At 44.7% G+C, this 26,806-nt stretch overlaps 1 protein-coding gene across 5 annotated transcripts in view; it reads right to left on the bottom strand.

The window, feature by feature from the left end:
* Positions 1-3,429: 3,429 nt before the first annotated feature.
* VWA5B2 (von Willebrand factor A domain containing 5B2) overlaps positions 3,430-26,806 on the bottom strand; it is a 125,107-nt gene continuing 101,730 nt past the window's right edge. For 4 of the 5 annotated variants that reach the window (XM_033958782.1, XM_033958781.1, XM_033958784.1 and 1 more), the window contains 7 exons: positions 26,268-26,597; positions 24,188-24,325; positions 21,091-21,207; positions 20,635-20,709; positions 17,539-17,608; positions 14,524-14,650; positions 3,430-7,230 (listed from right to left, as the gene is read on the bottom strand). In XM_033958782.1, the coding sequence (XP_033814673.1) occupies positions 6,499-7,230; positions 14,524-14,650; positions 17,539-17,608; positions 20,635-20,709; positions 21,091-21,207; positions 24,188-24,325; positions 26,268-26,597 (1,589 nt within the window). In that variant the 3' untranslated portion in view covers positions 3,430-6,498. The remainder of the gene's footprint in view (positions 7,231-14,523; positions 14,651-17,538; positions 17,609-20,634; positions 20,710-21,090; positions 21,208-24,187; positions 24,326-26,267; positions 26,598-26,806) is intronic. The other variant, XM_033958783.1, reaches the window with a different exon arrangement.

Genomic DNA, 26,806 nt, shown 5'->3' with positions numbered 1-26,806 from the left:
TCGTATTCCAGTTTCTCCATACCCTTTACTAGCTTTGTTGCTCGTCTCTGCACCCTCTCCAGCAGTTTTATATCCTTCTTTAGTTTGGGAGACCATGCCCAACATTCTATTTGCTTTCTTTGCCGCCACCACACATTGTGCTGACGGTTTCAGGGTCCTATCTATCAGTACTCCCAGGTCCTTTTCTTGTTCGCTCTTACCCAGAGTTGCACCTGACATTCTATACTCATATTCCTTATTCATACTGCCTAAATGCATTACTTTGCATTTCTCCACATTGAACTTCATCTGCCATTTCTCTGCCCATTTCTCTAACTGACACAAGTCGCTCTGGAGTATCTCGCTATCCTCCTGTGATCTGATTGCCCGTCATAGCTTTGTGTCATCTTTATCCTCCTTAATCACTCCCTTCCTATCCCCATCATCCAATGGCCCCACCTCCTCTCTCACTGGTTTCGTCCCCTTTACGTAACTGAAGAATGCCTTGAAGTTTTTTGCCTCCCTGGCCAGCCCCTGCTCGTATTTCCCTTTTGCTTTTCTAACCTCTCGGTGGCATTCCTTTTGGCATATCCTGTGCTCCTGGTGATTTTCTTCCATTGGGTCCCTCTTCCATTTCCGGAAGGACACTTTCTTGTCACTGATTGCCCTCTTTACTTCCGGTGTCATCCAAACCGGGTCTTTTGGCCGCTTGTTCTTGCGGCCTTTCCTGAAACTGGGGATGTACAGTTTTTGCGCTTCCTGCAGTGTGTCCCTGAGGAGGGTCCAGGCGCTCCCTGCAGTCTCCATCTTAATGCCGTTCCTGAGCTTCCTCCCCACCATTTTCCTCATAGCAACATAGTTCCCTTTCCTGAAGTTGAGCGCAGTTGATGCGGTCCTCCCCACTATGGGTGACCCCCTTTCTAATGTGAATCTGATCACGTTGTGATCACTGTTGCCTAGTGTTCCTCCCACTTCTACCCCTCTTGCAGGCCCCCCTAATCCGTTAAGGATGAGGTCAAGAGTAGCACCCCCTCGCGTCGGTTCCTTGACTAGTTGCTCCATGAAGCAGTCCCTCACAGCTTCTACGAATCCTGCTTCCCTCGTGGAGTTGGAGTGACCCGTACTCCAGTCTATCCCCGGGTAGTTGAAGTCCCCCATCACTGTTACACTTCCAGTCCTGCATTCCTGTCTCAGTTCTGCTTCCAAGTCGTGTCCTATTGTTTCTGACGCACCAGGCGGGCGATAATACAGCCCCAGCTTTATGTCTGCACTCTTCTTTCCCGGCAATTTGACCCATAGCGATTCCAGCTCCTCTGCCTTTGTTGCCGTATCGATCCCAATCGAGTAGATATAGTCCTTTATATACAGCGCTATGCCTCCCCCCTTCTTGTGGGTCCTGTCCCTCCTGTAGAGCTTGTACCCTGGCAGCGCCACGTCCCATTGATTTTCCTCTGTCCACCAGGTTTCTATAATTCCTATTATATCCAGGTCCTCCCCCTTGGCCATGACTTCCAGTTCACCCATCTTAGCCATGAGGCTTCTTGCATTTGCGTATAAGCACTGTAGGTCCCAGTGTTTGTCCTCCACCTCTGCCTTTACCTGGGCCGCCTTCCCTTGAGTCTCGGGTCATTTTCCCGCTCCCGGTGCCACCACCTCTGCCTTTACCTGGGCCGCCTTCCCTTGGGTCTCAGGCCGTTTTCCCACTCCCGGTGCCTCTGCTGTGCCCTCCGCCTTTACCCTCGCAACTCCCTTCCTCCCCATGTCCCCTCCACCCCTCCTCCCCGCTTTTCCCCGGGGAGTACCAGCCCCCTCCCGTGCTATCGTCCCCTGAGCCTTGGTTTGTTCCCCCTTGCCTTGTGGCTCCCCTTTGCCCTGTGGCTCCACCTTATTGCCTTCTGTTTGCACCCTGGTGCGATCTCGCCCCCCTGAATCCCCTGTTTCTCCTTCTCCCAGCAAGTTGTTACCTGGTGTTTCCCTCGCTGTCTGATCACGAGTTCCATCGGTCCCCCGTCCTCCTCCCTGCAGTCAGCCCGTTCAGCATTTTTTCTGGATACTGCTGTCTTTTTGTTTGCAGGCTTCAGGAACAATATGGGCTCAATATACCAAATATTTGTGCTCCTATCTGTGGGGGTTATGCTTCGAAATTGGCCTCTTTGAAAATGTACTAGGGCTAGGACCTAACGAGAGCAGGGAGTGATGGTAGCTTAGCACTGATTAAAGCAAACAAATGACAGACTTACATTCCTTATTTCCAAAATTAAGACACATTTTCAGCTGAAAATAGGATACAGTTTTAGGAGCTTGTCTTAAATGTGATAGAGACTGACAAAACTAAGTTACCAAGAGTATGTTAATTTAACCCCATCTTCTTGAAAGTTAACAGCCCTAAACAAGCACTTCTCATATTGAGAACCTAGCTCAGCTTCACATTTAGCTGTAGGAGACAGATCAAGGAGAATAATCATTTATTTATTGGGATTTATTAACTATCTTTATAAAGAGATTCACCCAAGATGGTGTTCAGCAGGTATAATTCGACATAGAACTTACAATTTTGTTAAGCGTAACAATAGTAAAAAGACCAAATATAAACAAAAATACAATGCATGAGGCAAAGTCAAGATCGGTAAATTGAAACTACCATGAAACAGTTCAAAAATATATTTATTAACAGCATTGAAAATTCAAATGAAAGATATAATAGAAACATGATGGCAGATAAAGGCTAAAAATGTAGCAGATTGGAGAGGCAAGACTTCCTTGGCTAAAAGGAGAAATGAGGTCTATACCTGCTAATTTTCTCTCTTTTAATCCCTCCAGACCGGCACAGAAACAGATGGGTTTATACTCCTCTGCCAGCAGGTGGAGACTGAGACACTGACTTTTGGCTACAGTCGAAGTGAGTTGTACAAGCCCTCTTACACTCAGTCTTTACAAATAGCCAAGCAGAAAACAACTAGGCTGAACAAGCACCAGCAACTCCACCCTCACATGGAGAAGACAACGGAATAGTCTAAAATTGAACCAGGGAACACTTGGATACTGATTAGAACAAGAACCTTGCAGAATGCCCCACAGTTTGCCAGCTAAACCAGCTGAACCAAAAGCTGCTGCTCTTTAAACTCTCCCAACAAGCAAACACAACTAAACAAGCCTGCAGAAAAACCCTTACTCTTTGCGAAAACACTGAACAAAATCATAGGGCAGGATCTGTGCTGATCTGGAGGGACTAGAAGAAAGAAAATTAACAGGAAAATATGTAAATTCTCCTTTAGCGCCCGCAGAAGGCATAGGATGAAGTTAAGAGGTGTTAGGCTCCGGAGTAATATAAGGAAATACTTTTTTACAGAAAGGATGGTAGATGCATGGAACAGTCTCCCGGAAGAGATAGTGGAGACAGAGACTGTGTCTGAATTCAAGAGGGGATAGGCATGTGCGATCTCTCGGAGAGAAAAAGAGTTAATGGTTACTGCGGATGAGCAGACTAGATGGGCCATTTAGCCTTTATCTGCCATTATGTTTCTATGTTCCTCCAGACCAGCACAGAAACGGATGGGATGTACCAAAGCAGTACCGAAGGGCTGCCACAAGAACATGCTAACCAAACAACGCATCCTGGCATGCCTGAATGTCCAAACGGTAGTGTCAAACAAAGGAATGGAGAGAAGACCAAACCACAGCTTTACAGATATCCACCAGAGGTACAAGAGAAGATTTCGCCCAAGAAGCTGCTTGACACCAAGTTGAATGAGCTTTGAGAAATTCCGGAACAGGCTTCTTTTGGAGAAGGTATGCCAAAGCGATAGCCTCCTTGATCCAGTAGCCTTGGAAGCATCATCCCCCTTGCGAGGACCCACTAAGAGGACAAAAAGGCAGTCCAACTTACAAAACTCCTGGGTCCGCTAAATATGAGTGAAGGACCCTACTGACATCCAACTTGCGTAACTGCCTCTACCCCAGTGAGCCCTCCCAACTACCCAAGACCGGGAGGACCACAGACTGGTTGACATGAAACGACAAGACCACATTCAGAAGAAAGGAGGGAACTGGCTGCAGCACGACCCGCTCCCTAGAGAACTGCAGGAAGGGAGGCCTATACCAAAAAAGCCTGCAGTTCTGAAACGCAACTCATGGAAGTAATGACCACCAAGAAAGTTGCCTTAAGAGTAAGGTCCTTCAACATACAGGCACCAAGAGGCTCAAACGGAGGACAAACTAGCACAGAGAGAATGAGATTGAGATCACAGGCAGGAACCAACGGCCAAACTGGAGACCACAGCAATTTCACAGTTCTCAGGAACTGAATCACATCTGGAGAAGATGCCAAACTCTTATCCCACAAGAGACCATGAAAGGAAGACAAAGTGGCAATATGCCTCCGAAGGGAGGACCAGGCAAGGCTTTCCGCCAAAACTGAGGGAAGCGCTGTTGCTAAAATGTTACCTGAAAGCAAATGTGGCACCGAAGCCAAAATTGACCCCGCCACTACAGAAACACCACTAGCAGCCACAGTGACAAGGGCATCCCCAGTGGGCTGCAATTCCACATCTGCAAACCACCAGCCGCCAAGGAACCCCTGGCGTGAGTAGCAGGTGAGGTCCGGGTGTCACTAGCGCCTCCCACCAATAAGCAGTGCTTGTGTGAAGAAGAGCCTGACATGCCGACACTCGAAGCTGGGTTCCCCTCGAGGTGGCCAGAACATTTTGTGCACCCATCAGCCGCATCCACCACTTGGTGCCCACAGAAAACGCGCTTGTGCTGCTTCTTTGAAGCAGTCATATTGAATGCGCCAAAATCCCACGTATAACAATGCCATACAAAAATGGCAGCCTCAGGACCACATTATGCTCTGTTTATGTCTAGTGGTTTGGGTTTTTTTTTAAACTTCTCACAGCTCACCAGCTGTCTCAAGTTAGAGCAGACCATACATGGCACTCTAAACTGAGTCTGTGCCAGTATTGTGGCAGGCGTACAGTTGAGGCTCCTCTAAACATAGAAAACCTGGAGAGGTGGGGGGAGGGACTTGACCATTTTGAGTGTGGCACCCCTGAGGTTGATAGGACCCCCAAGTGGGTCCCCCAAGCTCTATCCGGACGGCAAAAGGGACCAGAAAAATTCCCTAACCAGATCCAACAGTCCCAAAACAAACAATCTTATCACTCCACTTGCTGGAGACTGAGAAAAGACTGATTGTAATGGGGACTGCACAGCCCACTTGTACTGAAGCCAAAAGTTAGTGTCTCAGTCTCCACCTACTGGCAGAGGAGCTTAAACCCATCCGTTTCTGTGTTAGTTTGGAGGGACGCTAAAGAATGGGATGATTCATCATGGCCAGTTCATCACGGGACATTTCCATGTAGCCATGTTGACTCATCCTCTCAATGATGAACCACCCCTCCCCAACATACCTCTTCAAAGGTCGCTGGCACATCTTCTACCCCCTGCTCGGCTGGCCTTGGCTCCCTTCTGTGTCACTTCCTAATCATAGGACCAGGATGTGATGTCAAAGGGGAGACTAGGCCGGTGCAAGCAGCAGATCAAAGATGCGGTTTATATGGTTTACATGGTTATATGGTTAACGGTTTATATGGCTTACATACACAATATTAAAATGACGACAAAGTAAAAGCAAATGCAAGATAAAATAATCATATATTTAAAAATCCTCAGAGAAATACCATAATGTAGAAAGAAGAGCTCAAATATAATTCATTAATTTTAGCTAAAATAACTTTAAAAAGGCATCACCGAATAGCTGCAGGTGCCTGAGGGGTGGGGGTGCTCCTACTATTGGTGATAGCCTGGTTATACTGAGTAAAGAGATTGGACGATTCACCCCCAATGAATTGTCCTGGCTACATCAATTTTAAATTGTCCCATTAGATCAGGATTATGTTTGTGTTCAATAATTTGTCCAACACAGGACAATATGTGGTTAAATGGCATAATTTCTTTTTGAATTATACTACGTCAGTTAGTTAAAGTAACAGGATGTCTCTCCAGGTTCAGAGCATCCCAAAGTTATGACTTAGAAGGGGTGTCAAAGTCCCTCCTCGAGGGCTGGAATCCAGTCGGGTTTTCTGGATTTCCCCAATGAATATGCATTGAAAGCAGTGCATGCAGATAGATCTCATGCAGATTCATTGGGGAAATCCTAAAAACCCGACTGGATTCCGGCCCTCGAGGACCGACTTCGACACCTGTGAGCTAGACAGTCAAATGGGATGGACAACTAATTCTTGTGTACGTTCTTAGTTCATCTGCTGCTCCCATCATTGGAGGCTGAGTGCTAGACAAGATACGTCTTTGGTCTGACTCAATTTTGGCAGTTCTTATAGTCTATAGTTTACTGGATTCATGGTGAATGTCCAGACTGTAGTTGTCTGCTATTGTATTGCACTGTGAGTGACCTGTCAGCAACCCTACTTTCCAGGGAGGATAGAATTAAGCAAAGGCTGATATAAAGATAAATTGCTTTATTTCAGAGAAGGCCAGTACTGGGTGCATCTTATTCCCAGTTTACACTGTGTTAGGGTTGTAACAAAGCACATTTAGCTTAATGTTTTCATCCCAGTGACGCAGCAGCAGAAAGAGGTGGCGTGCTGCCCCTTTAATGCTAGCGAGATCCACTTCCTCTGGCATCAGCTGGTCCTGCAACCAATTGTCAGCTTTGGCAGCCACCAACTCCCATTCAGTGAAGAATCCAGCACATTTATGTTCAAGCCAAGCCAGTGCCACAGCAGTGGCCCAGCTGCTGCCCTCTAAGTCACCCTCAGAATTCAAGCCCCCTTCAGAGGTGGCAGGTGAGTTCTCGCAGGTGTCAGTCTCTGATCCTCTCCCACTGTCTTCCTGTTGCCAGCTAGAGCCCAGCACTTCAGGGCAGGAGTTGTAGGACATGGAGAAGAGGCATGGCCTGGACCCTCTACTATGTGGCTCTGAACCCCCTTTGTGGATACGTCTGGAATGGTGCCATAATGCCCCGCTATGATGATCCTCTGTGGCCCTGGGGAGGCCAGGTACTTCTGTACTGCTGGATGAGCTCATTGCCTGTTTACAGCTGTTACTGGCTGGGCTGCCCTCACAGCTGCTCTTTGGTATCGGTACTCGAGGTAAAGTACTGGAGACGGGGCTTATGCTGGCTCGATGGGAAGAGAATGGGGAGGCTCTGAGCAGTCTCTCCAGTGGGATCTGTACTACTTGTGCAAATGTGTCATTAAGCTGAAATGCACCATCCACCAGTTGCAGCTGGACCTGAAGTGAGAGAGAAAACACACATTATAGAATATGGCAAATTTGGAGTGCAGAAGAGTGACAGGGCTTTCTCTGGAGGTCCCTCTTCAATCTAGGAAGGGTTTTTTCCTGAGAAAATGTAGCACAGTGGTGGGGTGCTTCCCTAATTTGCTATCAGAGCTCTTGTTCAGCTGGGTTCTCTCTTCCTCCCCCTCGCATGGTTGAATTCTGTCAATGTTTCACTTGTACCACGTCAAGTAGAAATCTCTTTCAAGCATCCAAATGGTCTCACCTTCCCCTCTAAACTTCCAACCCTGTCTCTCAGATTTACATGTTATGGCAAAAAATCTTCCTTCGAGTACTCTCTTTTCATATGCTAATTATTTCTTAGCTCCTTAATTGTCTCTGGGTATGTCATTTATTTAAAATTTTATTTGAATAAGAAGCCTAAAAATGGATTAAGAGATATTTGGAGCATTGAGATTAAGCATCAGATTAATGCATCTCAATGGCCACGTATTTGGTCTTGGAGAATTAAAGGTACGATGTCGGCATCTATTAGGCAAACATGGTTCTTCTTGTTGCATAGAGCATTCTGGACCCCTACTAGATTACAAAAATTAGATTGCTCTAAGTCTAATAGATGCTGGCATTGTAAAATTGAAGTTGGAACTTTAGACCATCTTTTATTTTATTGTCCATGTATTCAGGCATTTTGGATATCAATATGGGATCAAGTCAATATATTGATGGAAAATCATGTAGCATTATCCTACGACACAGTGATTTTTGGAATGTGTATGAGGGCCAAAAGTCAAATATCTGCAGCAAACAACAAATTATTGATGATTCTTACTGGAGTGGGAATTCAACAAATAACGACTAATTGGAAAGACTGTTCTAGACTGAATTGTAGTTTTTGGTGGAACTCAGTTTGTCATATGTACAAGATGGAAAGATTTCTTGCAGTACAAAGGGGGTATTTTAAAAGGTTTCAAGAGGTGTGGAGGCCATTAATTGATTATTATAATGATTAAGATTTATTCCTTTTCCTTAGAGGATAATTTATAAAAATAGGGTGGGGTGGGGGGGATAAGATAATTTAGTTAGCTAGCGGTATATTTCAACTGATTAATGGATATAAGAAACATGGTATATAGGTATGAATAGAAAAAGAAAGAGGGTAAATTTATTGGAAATATGTTGTTATGAAATATAAGGGGATATATGTACTATGATGAGATATATATTGTTGTGCATCACTTTGTATAATAAAATGAATAAAGAGTTTGAGGAAGAAAGGGTGGGGGGAGGGACAGATTTAATGTAAGATTAATTGTATTATGAAAGAGAGATGTATAAGTATGTATAAGTTTGGACGAAATATTTTGTTGATATGGGAAGGGATGGGAGGTGGATGGGGGGTATTAAAACATGTATAATAATATTGTTTAAGAATGTCAAGTGAGTTATGTGAATTAATTGTAATAATATTGTACACTTGTTGAAAGAAATAAAAAGGAATAAAGAATAAAAAAAAAATAAATAAATAAAATTTTATAGACCGCCTGATTCTCAATGCAAGTCTAGGCAGATTAACAACAAAATTATATAATAGAAACAGAAAAGGACTCTTATTAGACCGAAGAGAACAGCCTATTCATGTCAGACACACACACCTTTTCACACAGTTGTAGTATGTTATCCATAACCCTTTCTGCATCAAACAAGAAAAGCAGAAGACTTTTCTCCAAATGCTATTCTTTAAAAATGCAAATCAATGAAAATTCAGACCAAAGGCACAAGAGCCAGGAAAAAGAAAACGGAGTTTCTGGTCTCTTCCCATCTTGGGCCTGGAAGGACCATTCTGAGATCATTTAAAGATTTGAGGGCACATATGGGATTGTTCATGATGCTAAATAGCAAGGGTTCCCAGTAAGTTGTAGTATATTAGATGAGGCACCCTCTTCTAAGCCAGTCTGCCGAATAGCCAAGCAGAACTAAGAAAAAACTAACATGTAACAGTAAAATAAAACAACCAACATTTAGTAACACTGTTGGAAAAAGCATAGAACTAAAAACCGTTCAGTGAAAATGTCCCCACAGCTCACCAGCTGAGCCACTGCCACTGTTCTTATATCTCCCTGGCGCTAGAAAAATACTAGAACCCACAGATAAGCAAAAATCTGGATGCGAACAAAAAACGCAATCACCGCATAAAGGGTGGGGAACTGTACTGGTCTAGAGAGACTAAAAGAAAGAAAATGAGCAGGTAAGAACCTAAGTTCTCCTTCTTTATCGCTCTCTAGACTGGTATAGTTCTTTATTGATAGGACGTACCAAAGCAGTACCCATCAAGGGTGGGACCCCTGAAGGGCTGACACCAGAACCCACTCACTGAACACCATGTCCCGATGCGTTTGAGCATCCACACGAAAGCGACGAACAAAGAAATGCAGAGAAGACCAAACAGCAGCCTTACAGATGTCCATTGGAGGCAAAAGCGAACAGGCTGCCTGACCCCGAGTGGAATGAGTCTTGAGAAATTCCGGAACAGGCTTTTTCTGAAGAAGATATGCAGAAGCAATAGTCTCCTTAATCCAGCGCGCAATGGTAGCCTTAGAAACACCATCCCCCTTTCGAGGACCTGCCATAATAACAAAAAGATGATCTGACTTCCGGAACTCCTAGGCCTGCTGAACATAAGACAGACATCCAACTTACGCAACTGTCTCTGCTCCGAAGAGCCCCCCCCAATCACCCCAAACCTGGAGAACTACAGATTGGTTAACATAAGAAGTGTCACTGCTGGGTCAGACCAGAGGTCCATCCTGCCCAGCAGCCTGCTCACGCGGTGGCCCACAGGTCTAAGACCTGTATAGTAACCTTCTATCTATACCCTCCTATTCCCTTTTCCTTCAGAAAATTGTCCAATCCCTTCTTGAACTCCAATACCATACCTTGTCCTATCACGCCCTCTGGAAACGCATTTCAGGTGTCCACCACCCGCTGGGTGAATAACTTCCTAGCGTTGGTTCTAAATCTGTCCCCTTTTAGTTTTGCCGAATGTCCTCTCATTCTTTCAGATTTCGAAAGTTTGAAGAATCTGTCCCTCTCCACTTTCTCTATGCCCTTCATGATCTTGTAAGTCTCTATCATATCCCCTCTATGTCTCCGCTTCTCCAGGGAAAAGAGCCTCGGTTTCTCCATTCTTTCAGCATATGAAAGGTTTTCCATACTTTTTATCAAATGTGTCGCTCTCTTCTGGACCCTCTCAAGTATCACCATATCCTTCTTTAGGTATGGCGACCAATATTAGATGCAGTACTCCAAATGCGGGTGCACCATTGCCTGATACAACGGCAGGATAACTTCTTTCGTTCTGGTTGTAATACCTTTCTTGATTATACCTAACATTATATTCGCTTTCTTAGCAGCTGCTGCGCACTATGCCGACAGCTTCAATGTCTTGTCGACTATTACCCCCAAGTCCCTTTCATGGGTACTCTCACTCAGTAACAGCCCTCCCATCGTGTAGTTGTATCTCAGGTTTCTGTTTCCTACGTGCAAGACTTTGCATTTCTCTACATTGAACTTCATCTGCCATCTCGTCACCCATTCCTCTAGTCTGTTCAGGTCCCTTTGTAAATCTTCGCATTCCTCTATAGTCCTAGCTCCACTCAATAGTTTGGTGTCATCTGTGAATTTTATTACTTTGCACTTCGTCCCTGTTTCTAGATCATTTATAAATACATTGAATAGCAGCGGTCCAAGCACGGACCCCTGCGGAACACCACTCGTGACCCTCCTCCAGTCTGAGTAGTGGCCCTTCATTCCTACCCTCTGCTTCCTACATGCCAGCCAATTTCTGATCCATCTGTGTATGTCTCCTTCCACCCCATGGTTCTTCAGTTTCCGAAGTAGGCATTCATGGGGTACCTTGTCAAAGGCTTTTATATATAGGGGGTCCCCTTTGTCCATCCGTTTGTTAATTCCTTCGAAGAAGTACAATAAGTTCGTTAGGCACGATCTTCCCTTGCAGAAGCCATGTTGGCTTGTTGCTCCTCGATGCTATCTTTAATCAGCGCTTCCGCCATTTTCCCCGGAACCGAGGTCAGACTTACCAGTCTGTAGTTCCCTGGGTCACCTCTTGATCCCTTTTTAAAGATGGGTATAACGTTGGCTATCTTCCAATCCTCCGGGATCACGCTTGTTTTCAGGGATAGATTACAAACTTGCTGTAGGTAGTTCTGCTATTTCCTCCTTAAGCTCTTTCAGTACCTTGGGGTGGATTCCGTCCGGTCAGTTTTTAGTTTTTCTAACTGCCTGTGTACGTCTTCAAGATTTACTTCCACGGATGCTAATTTTTCTGCTTGTTCTCCTTTGAAGATTTGTTCAGGTTCTGGTATGTTGGATGTGTCCTCATTTGTAAATACTGACGAAAAGAACGTGTTTAGTCTTTATGCCATTTCTTTCTCCTCCTTCACCACACCCTTCCTATCTCCATTATCCAACGGTGCCACCTCCTCCCTGGCCGGCTGCTTCCCTTTAACGTATCTGAAGAACGGTTTGAAAATTCGTGCTTCCCTGGCTAGCTTCTCATATTCTCTTTTTGCTTTTCTAACCACGAGGTGACATTCTTTTTGATACTTCCTGTGTTCTTTCCAGTTTTCCTCGGTTTTACCCTTTTTCCATTTCTTGAATGAATTCTTCTTATCACCCATTGCTTTTTTCACTTCTTTAGTTATCCACACCGGGTCTTTTGTTTGGCTCTTTTTGCACCCTTTTCTGAATCTGGGTATATACAGATTTTGCACCTCGCTCACCATGTCCTTGAATAGAGACCAGGCTTGCTCTACAGTCTGCCAATTCTTTGAGCTGTTCCTAAGTTTCTTCCTTACCATTACCCTCATCGCTTCGTAGTTTCCTTTCTTGAAGTTGAAAGTTGTCACTGTGGTTCTCTTTCCCTTCGATATTCCTACTTCAACTTTGAACTTGATCATATTGTGATCGCTGTTTCCCCAACAGTCCCATTACTTCCACTTCCTTTGCAGGTCCTCTTAGCCCATTAAGGATTAGATCCAGAGTGGCATTCCCTCTCGTCGGTTCTCTGACAAGCTGATCCATGAAGCAGTCCTGTATAGCCTCCAGGAATCCGGTCTCCCTAGCGCATTTTGAGTTTCCAAGACTCCAGTCTATCCCGGGATAGTTGAAGTCTCCCATAATAATCAAGAGACTGGGATTGTTCTCCCTTGAGAAAAGGAGACTGCGAGGGGACATGATCGAGACCTTCAAAATACTGAAAGGAATCGACAACATAGAGCAGGAAAAAAAATTATTTACAATGTCCAATTTGACACGAACAAGAGGACACTAAATGAAGCTAAAGGGGGACAAGTCCAGGACAAATATCAGAAAGTTCAGCTTCACACAAAGAGTGGTTGACACCTGGAATGCTCTCCCAGAGGAGGTTATAGCGGAAGCGACTGTCCTAGGATTTAAAAGCAAACTAGATGCACATCTCCTTACGAGAGGCTTAGAGGGATATGGGTGACTAAAATTATGCCAGGCTGAGCCTCCGCGTGTGCGGATCGCTGGATTTGATGGACCGAAGGTCTGATCCGGAGATGGCAGTTCTTATGTTCTTATGTTTATCTTCCTGAATGCATACTGCACTTACAGAATGGTCTTCTTTTGCACTTTCCATCAGTGTCCTGCCTGCCTCTCTTTCTCCCACGTGCTGTTCCTCTGTCTTCTGCCTGCCTGCCTCTCACTCCACTCTCCTCAGTCGCTTCCCGACTCTCTCCGGCCGCTTCCTCCGCTGTTTACATGAAAAGGCGAAACCACCTTCAGCAGAAAAGAAGGAACAGGCTGCAGAACAATGCACACCCGAGAGAACTTCAGGAAGGGAGGCCTACAAGAGAAAGCCTGTAGCTCAGAAACACGTCTCGCAGAAGTAATAGCCACCAAAAAGACCACTTTTAAGAGTAAGGTCCTTCAACGAGCAGGCACCCAAAGGCTCAAAAGGTGGGCACACCAGCATGGACAAAACCAGATTAAGATCCCAAGATGGAACAGACAGTCGCATGGGGTGCTTGAACAATTTGGCTGCCCACAAGAAGCAAACGACATCAGGAATGGCAGTCAGATGGTGACCTCGTAACAACCCACGAAAGGTTGACAAGGCTGCAATCTGAACCCGGAGAGAAGACCAAGCCAGGCCCCTGTCCATGCCATCCTGCAAAAACTTAAGGCAGGGAAGTGCGAAGAGACCACTCTACACGCATCACTCCTCAAATATACGCCAAACCTGCACATAAGCTTGAGAAATGGAAAGTCTCCGGGACCCCAAAAGAGTGGAGATAACTATCTGAATAACCTTTCTTACCTAAGCATGCCCTTTCAAGAGCCAAGCTAAGACAAAAGGGACCCAGATCGAGCATTGGAATGGGGCCCTGAGTCAGAAGGTTGAACGAGATAGGCAGTGGCAGAGGATCCACCACAAGATGACAAACCAGATCCGTGTACCACAGATGCCTGGGCCAGTCCGGGGCCACCAGGATTACAAGATTGGGATGCCGAACAATGTGAAGAAGAACTCTGCCCACTAACGGACACCGAGGAAATACATACAGAAGACCCTCCGTCGGCCATGGCTGAACCAGCATCCAGCCCCTTAGCCTGACCATCCCAGCGCCGACTGAAGAAGCAGGGTGTTTTGGCATTAACAATTGCAACAACTGGAGAAAGGAAGTTTGGAGATATTTAAAATTTCCGAGTAGCTGCAAGAGAGGCGTGGTGGTGCCATATTCCTTCGGATTTAATTGAGATGGAACTCAAAGATGCAGGAGAAAACTGCTGGCTCATCATAAACATGATTTTGATGTGTTAAACAGTGGACATATCTTCATGAATACAGTTATCACAGCAGGGCCATCTTAGCATTCGAGATCAGAACTGTGGCATTCAGAGCAACCTTGATCACATACTCAATTAGCAGTTTATATAGTGTGAATACGGAGTGCCAAGTTACTCAGTTCTAGGCTGGAGAATTTGGGATTTCTGACCACCCCATCCTGGTGCATTAAGAGACCTCTAGTACCGATTTCAGTGGGTAGAATCAGTCACTACAAATCCCACACTGCTTTCGGATGTAATTTCAAAACTAGTATTGGCCAAAAAGTCTCCAAACTGGAACTGGGTAACTATGTGAAAAGGATTATTTGCTACAATGTGAAGCTATCAGTGCTGGAGATGTTAGTGGGCAGCATAAGCTCTGTCAAACAGTATTTCATAGGTGATGGTATTTTTTACCAGTGGAAGGTAATCCTGGCTCTCAGACTCATAGCAAAACTCATTCTCTGCAGACAGACATGGTGGTTTCAGGGGAGACAGCTTCCCAGAAGAACTGCAGGCTCTCCGCTTTCTAAGGCTGAACCTGCTTGAACAGAACAAAACTGTAAGAGTCCCCTACTAAAGTCTTCACACCTTTGTATATTCTTCATATGTTGTCAAAAAAAAACAATTCAAAAATGCATTAATGTAACAATTATAAAAAATATTTAAAGAGTAATTAAGGATAAAAATAACCCACAACCTCCTGGTTTCATAATCTTAAGAACATAAGAATTCCGCTGCTGGGTCAGACCAGTGGTCCATCGTACCCAGCAGTTCGCACCCGCGGCAGCCCTTAGGTCAAAGACTAAACATAGAAACATAGAAGATGACGGCAGAAAAGGGCTACAGCCCATCAAGTCTGCCCACTCTGCTTACCTACCCCCTGTCTATGCCCTAATGACCGAATTTTCTTATCTTGACCCTCGTAGGGATCCTACATGGGTATCCCATTTATGCTTAAAGTCTGCCCTAATTGAGTCTAGCCTTACCTGCGTACGTTCTGGTACAGCAGGAACTTTCTAACTTTGTCTTGAATCCCTGGAGGGTGTTTTCCCCTATAACAGCCTCCGGAAGAGCGTTCCAGTTTTCCACCACTCTCTGGGTGAAGAACTTCCTTACGTTTGTACAAAATCTATCCCCTTTTAACTTTAACCTCTCGTTCTCTCTACCTTGGAGAGAGTGAACAACCTGTCTTTAGCTACAGCTAAAAGAACTCAGGGATAAAGTTATTGAAAGGTATAGATTTGGGGAAAGCTGTAAGAAATTGTTAGTGTATCCATCACTATAAAGTGAAAGCAGTTTGACACCAAGATGTTGCCTTCATCAGCCTATCCCTCAAAAGTCAGTAGACATGGATTAAGGAAATGCTGAGGAAGGCCACTGCACATTGCACAATAAAAAGAACCAGAGTTCTGGCTAAGACGGGAGGGAAATGTGGATTGTTCAGCAGATCACTACAGAAATGGTCAGGATGGGAGGGTGGTGAAAAGGAAGCCACATGATGATATATGGCACTCAAGGATAGTTCAGGTTTTGTGCTAGGTGCTGGTTCAGGCTTAAGAACACTGAACAAGCCAACTGCAGAGCATGGTCTGAGCCTCTGGATGCTGTTAGAAAACTGGAAGAGGTTGTCTGCTCTTGGAATCTGAGGATCCTCGCCAGCCATGACTACACCCTTTATTCTCTCATTGTCCTGCTTTTGTTAATCAATGGTCATTCTCTCACTCTCATGCTTGGGTTACGCTGCCCTGCATGTGTTCAACAATCTGGTCACTCCTGTTTTCCTGATTGTCTTAAATATTTAATAGTTACTCTGTCACTCTCCTACTTGTGTTACACAGTCAGTGGTCACTCTCATTCTCCTACTTGTATTAAAGTCAGAGACCACCCTTGTTCTGCTTGTGTTACACAGTCAGTGGTCACTCTCATTCTCCTACTTGTATTAAAGTCAGAGACCACCCTTGTTCTGCTTGTGTTTCACAGTTAATGGTCACTCCTGCTTGTGTTAAACAGTCACTTTCACTCTCCTGCATGTGTTACAGTTGATGGTCATACTCTTGTCTTCCTGATTGTGTTAAACAGTTGATGCCCACTCTCTCACCTACTTTTGTTTCAATAAGTGACCACTTTCGTCCTGTTTGTGCTAAACAGTCAATTGTCACTATTTCTCCTACTTTTGTTACAGTGACCACTCTCATTGTCATGTTTGTGTTACACAGTCAGTGGCCACTCTCACTAGTCTGCTTGTTTTACACAATCAGCGATCACTCTTTTGGTTGTGTTACATAGTCCCTCTCATTGTTTTTTTTGTGTTACACAGTGGCCATGCTTTTACCGTCTGACTTGTGTTACACAGTCAGTGGCCACTCTTTTGTTATTCTTGTGCTAACAGTAGCCACTCTCATTGTCTTGTTTGTGCTACACTGTCAGTGGCCAGTCTCTCGCTGTTGTGTGTATTAATCTGGCTGCTAACTTTCAAGGTAATTAAAATAGAGTGAAAGGATTTGCCAAGTAATTAGTTTTGTTTTGGGTGTTGTAGAAATGCCCCACAAAGGAAACACACACACGCAGTCTTAGAGTCGGGAGGAGGCGCTCCAAATGAATGGTCTCTCCTCCTTTTTATTGAGAATCATAGCTCCATTAATTACTTAGTTAATGCTCTACAAAGTTATAATTTCATAATGCATTTACAGTGAGGATTAGACCAAGGTAACTTATTGTTTATCTATTTCATGTGTTTCTCAAAGCTACTATCTCACATGACATCTGAATACATAATAACAGTTACAATAAAGTGATTCCCAATGTGTACATTTCTGATATGTCTCAAATCTTACTATGGCATGTGACAGGCCAAAGGTTACAATGCATACTTCTTAAGCTTTCTTGATTAGCCTTAAGTCAAGGCCTGCTCAGGCAGTCTGATTGTTGCCCATATAAGGGATGCTTAAACAAGATAAGGAATAAGGGTAAATGTGTGTCAGGTTAATATGTAACAGAAAGGGAGGAGGAATGCCTCAGCATTCTGTCACAAGGTGCAAACCTTGTCCTTGCTTAGAATGTATATGTGGCAGGAAGGAGAGGGAATGAGAAACAGAGCCTCAGATCCAAACATTGGTCTAGATCCGTACACAGGCCTAGGTCAGTGTGCCGACCTGACCTGTGTTCAGAACCGCCTGTGTGCTGACCCTGCCCATGTTCTGATGCACTGGATCACAACTTATCAGATCTCCATCCCTACAGGGTACTTTGACTAAGCCTGACTAATCAACCAACATATAAGAAACCCACAAATGTAAATAAGGCATCCCTGGCTTGCCTGCGCTAGTCTAACTTCTACTAATAGGACAGGGAGCTTTTCTCATCATTAAATACTGAATCACCTTCCTAGAAAACAAAACTGGAGGGTCATATAAAAAAGTATAAACCTACCTGGACCCAAAGATATTCTCTGCAGACCTCTGAGAACCTGTGGAAAGGATGAGTGCACTGCGCATATGACCTGAAACAAAGAAAGAGGATATGCTTAGCAAAAACAAAAAAGGATGCCAGTACTCCCTTGTAAGGTCTTCTTTAAGGAGTGGAGTGACCAATCAGCGATTCACCCCGTTCAAGCAGCCCAAGAGTCTTTGAAAGGGCAACACTGCAAATTTACATTAGACCCTAGAACACACTCTTATGGGAACAGAACAAAGCTGCAAGACACACAGAGTCATAACACACAGTGTGGTGCAGTGGTTAAAGCTACAACCTCAGCACCCTAAGATTGTGGGTTCAAACCCAAGCTACTCCTTGTGACCCTGGGCAAGTCACTTAAGCTCCCCATTGACCCAGGTACATTAGATAGATTGTGAGCCCACCAGGACAGACGGGGAAAAATGTTTGAGTACCAGAATAAATTCACGTGAACCATTCTGAGCTCCCCTGGAAGAACAGTATAGAAAATTGAATAAATAAATTTTATTCAAACTCTCATAATTCATTTTCTGGAATAGATAAGGTAAAGAAAATTATTTCTAAAATTAAGGATATCAATATTGAAGGAAGAATATGGTCAGACCACCTCTCTCTTGTAAGATTGCTTTGAGATCAGAAAAAAGGAGGAATTATTTGTTATTACCGCATAGATGAGAAATTTCGTTAACAGATAGCAATAGACAGCAATATACAATTGCTGAGAATACATAGAATAAATGCATATTTTGCTTTTAATGATGACAGAAAATAACTGAACTCATTTGGATCCACAAAGAACACTGCACCTACAACCATAGGAACATAAGAATAGCCTTACTGGGTCAGACCAATGATCCATCAAGCCAGTAGCCCGTTCTCATGGTGGCCAATCCAGGTCACTAGTACCTGGCCAAAACCCAAGGAGTAGCAACATTCCATGCCCCCAATCTGTTCTCTGGAAATCATCTACTATAACCGCCAAAGACCATTACACAGCCTAGGAGTACTTCTTGACTCTAACTTATCATTCACCAGCCATATTTCTCAAATGGTCTCCTTTCAACTATCTCTGACAACTCCGAAAAATAAGAAACTACTTCTCCGAACCTGACTTCACCCAGCCTTTGTCCTCTCTCACATGGACTACTGTAACACACTATTCAATAGACAGCAAAAAATTCATAAGCGTTTCCAACGTATCCAAAATGCAGTAATTAGACTTCTAAAGAACCTTCATGCCCGTGATCAAGTATCCCAAGCACTAGCGTCAGCCCACTGGCTACCTATAGCCAAATGCTGCGTCTTCAAAGGCTTAGTACTTGCATTTAAGTCCTTACATAACATGGCATCCCACAACATATCAGCCAAACTCCCGTCGTACATGCCAAACAGACCCCTCCACTCCCATGTCTACAATTACCCTCCCGGTCAGAACCTCTGACTACAAACTGCCAGATGCAGATCTTACGCCCACTTCTTACCAAAGTACTAGAATCAACTGCTTCCACACACCAAATCCCTCGAAGGACTTTTGAGCTTTAGAAAAGCAATAAAAACCTACCCTTAGTCAAGTATCCATACGTTATAGCATCTAGACTCCAACATTCTCTGCTCCTCAGCATTGTTAAACTATCTACCACTGCATTCATCCCCTTTCCTCCTCCTCCTTCCCTACATTCTGTAACACACAAATTGTCTATATCCTGTCTGTTCAATTACTATGTATTCAACATTAAGGGGCTCATAATTAAAAAAAAAAAAAGAGTCTACAAAGTGGCCTACATGGGTACTTGGACGATCAAAAAGCCTGATTGTCCAAGTACCCATAACCAAAGCTGGTTTTAGATGTATCTAAAACCAGCTTAGGCTTTTCTCCTGCCTCTAAACGCATAGAGCGAAAAGAGGCATTTTTAGAGGAGGGGAAAGGGCGGGAGGTGGTCAGGAAGTGGGCCAACCTAGACATAGTGTACAGAAGGTATAACCAAAACCTAAAACAGGCTGCCTAGTCAGCACTTATACATTTTGACTTAAGCTTTTCCCATCTCCCACTTTTCCCTTTTTATTCCAGTATGTCTTGTCATCCCCCCTCCCACTTTTCTTTTCTTTTTCCTTATTTTAATTTTAAAGTTTTTATTTAATTTTAACAATACTCTGATAATTGTAAACCGTTTAGGTATGTTTTTGAGAAATGGTATATCAAAGAACAAATAAACTTGGAAACTTGGACCAAGTCAAAACAGGTATAAGTGCCAAAAAAGGGGCCACTGAGCTGATCGCGGCTGCTGCAATGAGCTCAGCGGCCCCAGCAACCTGCCCACCCCCCACCGCAACCAACATGGCAGGAGAGATGGCTCTTCTCCCCTGCCGCGACGGCAATCAGCCACCCCCCTTCCCAAACCGTGGCACTTCGGGGTAAGGATCAGAATTAATGTCAGGGAGAGGAAGGCTGATCGGCCCGGAGCTTCTGCATCCTGTTTACGGCGTCAGGATGCAAGTAGAACGCGGGGTACACTTTTAAATTCTACAAATGTATATTCCAAGGCCTTAGGGCTTCTTCTAGTGCAGGAGTATAACGATCTCTTGGACAGTAGGCAACTACCACATAATATTCTATGAGTGCAGTGGGAGTCACTATATTGCCTAAAGAAGGAAAGAATTCACTACAACGTGTGTCAGCATTAAAATAACCCTTTTAAAATTGTCTTTGCCATCCCATTTCTCCTAAAATAAATTTAATTTTAACATTCCCATGCCTGCTTTACACCTTGTACTGGCAAAGTGCAGAATGTACAGAAACTCCATGAGAAAGTTCCCTTTGAAAACTACTTTGGAGATCCCCAGGCCTGTAAGCACCATGAGAAAGTGGAAAAGTATATGAGAATAGCCCCCCTCACAATCAGAGATACACAGACTAATGTGGTCATATCTGAAATCAAAGGTCCAATAACCAGCAGTAAGCAATCAGGGTCCCAAGGACTCAGAAGATCTTAAAGAGTAAATCGTAGAGAACAGCACACCTACAGATGCACAAAACCATAGGTGAGTAGTAAGTTCTTTATCAGTAACATTCACCTTCTGTAAGGCTTTCTTTCTCCCAGCCGCAAGCAGACGACAGGCTAATGGGAGAAGCAGGAGTTTCTGCTCGATCTGAAACAGAGATAAATGGATGTGGTTATGTTTATTAACTTTATATAAGACCTAAGTGGTTTACAATAAGAATTGCAAAGAACCTCATCAAATCATAGGAGAGACCTCCAATCACTCGTTCCACCCTCCATATGATTTCCCATGGATTGTTCCTTACACCTCCCTAACCAGTTACTTCTACCCTACAAGCATGTTGGAAACACTGAATTTCTTAAGCTTTGGCTCATTCCAGACCCTTTCCTGGGTTGCCTCCCAGTGAGCTGTAGAAAAACGTGGTACAACTAAGTTATGGTCTTTGCTACTCTTTTAGTGACCTGACTTGGCCACTGCTGGAGACAGGGTGCTGAGCTAGAATGGCAATAATTTTGTTTTTATATTCACCAGTTAGTAGGAAAGATTCATCCAAGTCCTCTGAGCTGTTCCTCTGCCCCAGGCCTGTGGAGCAGCTGCGCTGGTGCCTGCTTCCAGAGCGAGACCCCTGGTGCTTGATCTTTAGTCCTGCAAAGAAGCATTCAGCAAGAGTGAGAAAAGGCAGTGTCAAGCAGTGGCGTCGTAAGGGGAGGGTGCAGGCATCCGTCCTCCCCGCCGCCCCCCCCCCCCCCCACTGCCACATGTGCATGCCGCTTCTCTTCTCCCGTACCTCCGTAGCATTCCTGGTGCGATCAGCAAACCCCCAACCTGCTGTCACACCAGTGTCGACTCTTCCTCTGATGTCACTTCCTGGACCTGTGCCTAGGAAATAGCGTCAGAGGAAGAATCGACGCTGGCAGGTTGGGGGTTGCTGATCGCACCAGGAACATTATGGAGGTACGGGGAAGGGAAGTGGTGCACGCGCTACGGGAAAGGGAGAGGGGTCGGAGAGTGTGCCCCAGGCTGTGGAAAGTTCAAATGTTTGTAAGCAGGAAATGACATCATGCCTTGCTTTAAGGCAGCACAGATTTGTTTGGGAGAATCAGGCTCAAGTTTCAAAGTCTTTAACTGGGACCATGAAAGCTGAGCCAGGGGAAGCAGCTAAATGCAAGAACTGGGAGAGGATTTTGTGCAACCAGGACATTTCTTTCTCCCCAAAGAGCTCAGAACGGGTTATAGGTTAATCTACATAATATACAGTTAACAGGTTACCATTTGCCAGAAGTAAAACCGCTATGTTCCTTTTGAAAAGTATTCCACCAATTGCATCAGCTATTTAATACTATTTACATACAAACCCAAACTTTCTTGCCAATTGACACATATACAGTTATGTTAATGTCTGTTTGCACTAGATGGGCTTTTGATTTCACATTTTATTTTGCTGGAACTCTCTCTTTGAGCAAAAGTGCTAGAGGTAACTGGGAATTCCTTACTTGGATCACCAGTTCCTAAGTTATGAGCTGATCTTTTTATTTTTTTTTTAGGAAATCTATCTATCTTTTTCTTTCTGTCTCATTGAATTAAGGTATATTTTTAGCAATACCTGAGAAATTATCATCTTTGCTGATTTTAAGCTATTATTTTCTCTTTTTGATGCTTTTGCAGCTTTGACTCTGCCAATTGTGACTCGAGCCAGGCATTACGTGCTTGTGTCCTTGTCATGTTTCTTTTTTTGCACACATGTATTGGATTCGGTGCTTCAGTCTCTGTGGATGTCCTGCTGTTGTGAACAGACCACTCTATTTTATTGTGTCAGATTCCATGTTGGGATTAGCTTGTTGCTCTGAAGGAGCAACAGTGACTAAGACAGTTAGGACCAAAGTTGATTCCCTGTCCTGGACGTGTACAAGAGACCCTTTAATGGGTGCACAGGACGTGTCTGCCACTGTCCATTGTGACAAAGAGGCTTTTTAAAATCCTAGATTCTTTTGTTTCCTGCTTGGCTTAATTATAGCACTGACACACTTCCCAAAAAAAGTAGGAAAATCAAAACGTAACACACCATCAGGAGATTCCCTATCAAAACCTAGAACTATAGATGGGTCCAAAAAAATGACTACAGAATATTGATCGTGCTTTAATTTCCATTTCAGAGAGACAGGATCAGATCGCAGGAGACTGGATCTGTATATTCAATATATTCATAAATGATCTAGAAACAGGGACGAAGTGTGAGATAATAAAATTTGCGGATGACACCAAACTATTTAGTGGAGCTCGGACTAAAGAGGACTGCGAAGAATTGCAAAGGGATTTGAACAAACTAGGGGAATGGGCGACGAGATGGCAGATGAAGTTCAACGTTGAAAAATGTAAAGTATTACATGTGGGAAGCAGAAACCCGAGGTACAACTATACGATGGGAGGGATGTTACTGAATGAGAGTACCCAAGAAAGGGACTTGGGGGTAATGGTGGACATGACAATGAAGCCGACGGCACAGTGTGCAGCGGCCGCTAAGGGAGCGAATAGAATGCTAGGTATAATCAAGAAGGGTATTACAACCAGAACAAAAGAAGTTATCCTGCCGTTGTATCAGGCAATGGTGCGTCCGCATCTGGAGTACTGCGTCCAATATTGGTCGTCATACCTTAAGAAGGATATGGCATTACTTGAGAGGGTTCAGAGGAGAGCGACACGTCTGATAAAAGGGATGGAAAACTTTTCATACGCTGAGAGATTGGAGAAACTGGGACTCTTTTCCCTGGAGAAGAGGAGACTTAGGGGGGATTTGATAGAGACTTACAAGATCATGAAGGGCATAGAGAGAGTAGAGAGGGACAGATTCTTCAAACTTTCGAATAATAAAAGAACAAGAGGGCATTTGGAAAAGTTGAAAGGGGACAGATTCAAAACGAATGCTAGGAAGTTCTTCTTTACCCAACGTGTGGTGGACACCTGGAATGCACTTCCAGATTGTGTAATAGGGCAGAGTACGGTACTGGGGTTTAAGAAAGGATTGGACAATTTCCTGCTGGAAAAGGGGATAGAGGGGTATAGAAAGAGAATTACTGCACAGGTCCTGGACCTGTTGGGCTGCCGCATAAGCGGACTGCTGGGCACGATGGACCTCAGGTCTGACCCAGCGGATGCATTGCTTATGTTCTTATGTCTCTTTTGCCATCCTCCAATGGCTCTGGGCTGTCTGGCTTCAAAGGAAATTGTTTCCTTACTGACTTAATAACAAAACAAAGTGAATATTTCATTTCATTTTCAAATGACTAAATCCTTTACTTTTATCATATTACATTTCTGTATACAGCATCAAGACCATCTAGATCAGTGGTTCCCAACCCTGTCCTGGAGGAACATCAGGCCAGTCAGGTTTTCAGGATAGCCCTAATGAATATGCATGGGGCAGATTTGCATGCCTGGCACCTCCATTTTATGCAGATCTCTCTCATGGATATTCATTAGGACTATCCTGAAAATCCAACTGGCCTGGTGTTCCTCCAAGAGAGGGTTGGGAACCATTGATCTAGAACACATGATCATGAAAATTCAGGAGCAGGGTTCTCTGATTTCATACATGAATTGAATGTTTCAGGTCTCATGAGGGTCTTACCTGCATTGTGGATGCCCAGGGAGGAGCGCAATGGCTCCTGGGTGGTAGAATGGATGGGCTCCATGTGTGTGTACATAGACACCACGCCACAGCCTTTGCTGCACTGAATTGCCTTCAAACGGAACCTGCGTCCAGCACCTAAAGGCACAAACAGCAGCACTGGATCAAGACGCAATCTCAAGGCCAGTAAATACACATCTAAGCAGTCCCATCATACAAGCCAATACCTCTAAGTGTCACAAATTCAGTAAATAGGGAGGGGGTGCCTGCCTCTGAGGGTTAAGGGGATGGGACTTCTATAGCACTTTTTCTGTGTAGTTTATACAATCAAAGCAGCGTACATATCTTAGACAGATCCTTATTTTGCACGTGGGGAAAGAAGTGTTAAGTGACTTACGAAAGGTAATGGCGGAATAGAAATCTGAAATGTAATGACTTGCCCAGTGGGAATCAAACTCGCAACCTCAGGGTGCCAAGGCAGCTGCTCTGACCCCTAGGCTACTCCTCCACCAAGCTGAGTTTGTAACATTCCCTCCATAAGACATGGAATACAAGTGACCATTGGCCTGCCCAAGCCACACATACCAGTGGTAGGAAGTGGCTTTCTGAAATTGCTGTTTACGTGTGTGTATGATCTTCATATGCAATATTAACCCATGCAGATGGTCTTTAAATAGAGGTTTATGACATGGGGGCTCCCAGGTGGCTGCAAGAGGAAACCTATTATATGATGACACCCAGATTCCATTATAGAATACATTAGCACACCTCACATGTAGGCTCTGCAGTTACACTCACTTAGAGTACGCCTGAATGCAGCAAGGACAATTGTCACTTATAGAATCCTCCAAGTCATATGTGTAACTAGGAGACACGCCTGTGTCCTGTCCACGCTTCAGCCATGCATTTGCCCTTATAGAAAGCACGTAGGGTGCTCACGCAGATGTGCAGCTTTTTCTGCATAGACATACGCAATGGGATGCCGAACCTCAGGCACCTAGTTAAAGAATTGCCTTTTGTGTGTCTAAAACTTCTCATAAACTCTTGCACTAGACACAGTGATCCAGGAACTCCACATGCCCTCTCACACCAGAGATAGCCAGGAACTCCTCATGCTCTCTTGCAGTCTTGCACTAAACACAGTAAGCCACGAGCTCCTCATTCTCTCTTGCACTGGACACACTGATCCAGGAACTCCTCAAGCCCTCTCACACCAGAGATAGCCAGGAACTCCTCACGCTCTCTTGCAGTCTTGAACTAGACACAGTAAGCCAAGAGCTCCTCATTCTCTCTTGCACTAGACACAGTGATCCAGGAACTCCTCATGCCCTCTCACACCAGAGATAGCCAGGAACTCCTCACGCTCTCTCGCAGCCTTGCACTGGACACAGTAAGCCAAGAGCTCCTCATTCTCTCTTGCACTAGACACAGTGATCCAGGAACTCCTCAAGCCCTCTCACACCAGAGATAGCCAGGAACTCCTCACGCTCTCTCGCAGCCTTGCACTGGACACACTGATCCAGGAATTCCTCACGCTCTCTCGCAGCCTTGAACTAGACACAGTAAGCCAAGAGCTCCTCATTCTCTCTTGCACTAGACACAGTGATCCAGGAACTCCTCATGCCCTCTCACACCAGAGATAGCCAGGAACTCCTCACGCTCTCTCGCAGCCTTGCACTGGACACACTGATCCAGGAATTCCTCACGCTCTCTTGCAGTCTTGAACTAGACACAGTAAGCCAAGAGCTCCTCATTCTCTCTTGCACTAGTCACAGGGATCCAGAACTCCTCATGCTCTCTTGCAATCTTGCACTAGACACAGTGATCCAGGAACTCCTCATGCCCTCTTACACCAGAGATAGCCAGGAACTCCTCACGCTCTCTTACAGTCTTGCACTGGACACACTGATCCAGGAACTCCTCACGCTCTCATGCAATCTTGCACTAGACACAGTAAGCCAAGAACTCCTCATGCTGTCTTGCAGTCTTGCACTAAACACAGTGATCCAGGTTGTAGCAGTTAGTTGTTAATTATTTCATTTCTACATGGTTCTGGGCACTTAAGTGCTGTATTACTTACCACGCTCCAGCTCCGAATCTCGTTCTGCTGCCTTCTCATTGTCCCTAATAACAGATCTTGCTGTCAGCTGGTGCAGGAAGTTTTCTCTGGGCTGATCCTCTTCCTCCTGTTTCATCTGTCCTGCGCTGAATAAAGACTCCAGATTGATCATCACTTCCCAGGCAACAGGTTGGCCAGCACTGAGCCCCTGGACCACCACACGGCACTGAAGTATTGGTTGACTGCAGCTCTGAGACTCGCTTGTGTCCTCTGTTGCCAGGGAGGTTGTGAAGAGGTACTGAGGGTCAACAAATGTATCCCAATCCAGCTGAGGAGGGGACAGTAAATGACCTAAGAAACAGAAGAAACTGCAGTGACAGAGAAGGAAGTCCCAGTCCCCCACCCCTCGCCATTATTAGGCCAATTCCTTTATCCCTTTCTATCCCTTCTCCTCATCCCATACTCAGGTTTTTGCTGGGAACACTTAGGATTAATTGTTCAAACAGGCTATAGAGGCTTCTGGCTACTTAAACCACACCACACTGAACAGGCTGACTGCT

This window comes from Geotrypetes seraphini, chromosome 9 (assembly GCF_902459505.1).
Source record: "Geotrypetes seraphini chromosome 9, aGeoSer1.1, whole genome shotgun sequence".
Taxonomy (NCBI): domain Eukaryota; kingdom Metazoa; phylum Chordata; class Amphibia; order Gymnophiona; family Dermophiidae; genus Geotrypetes; species Geotrypetes seraphini.
Note: the sequence above shows the minus strand (reverse complement) of the source record. Positions and strands in the feature narration are given on the sequence as shown.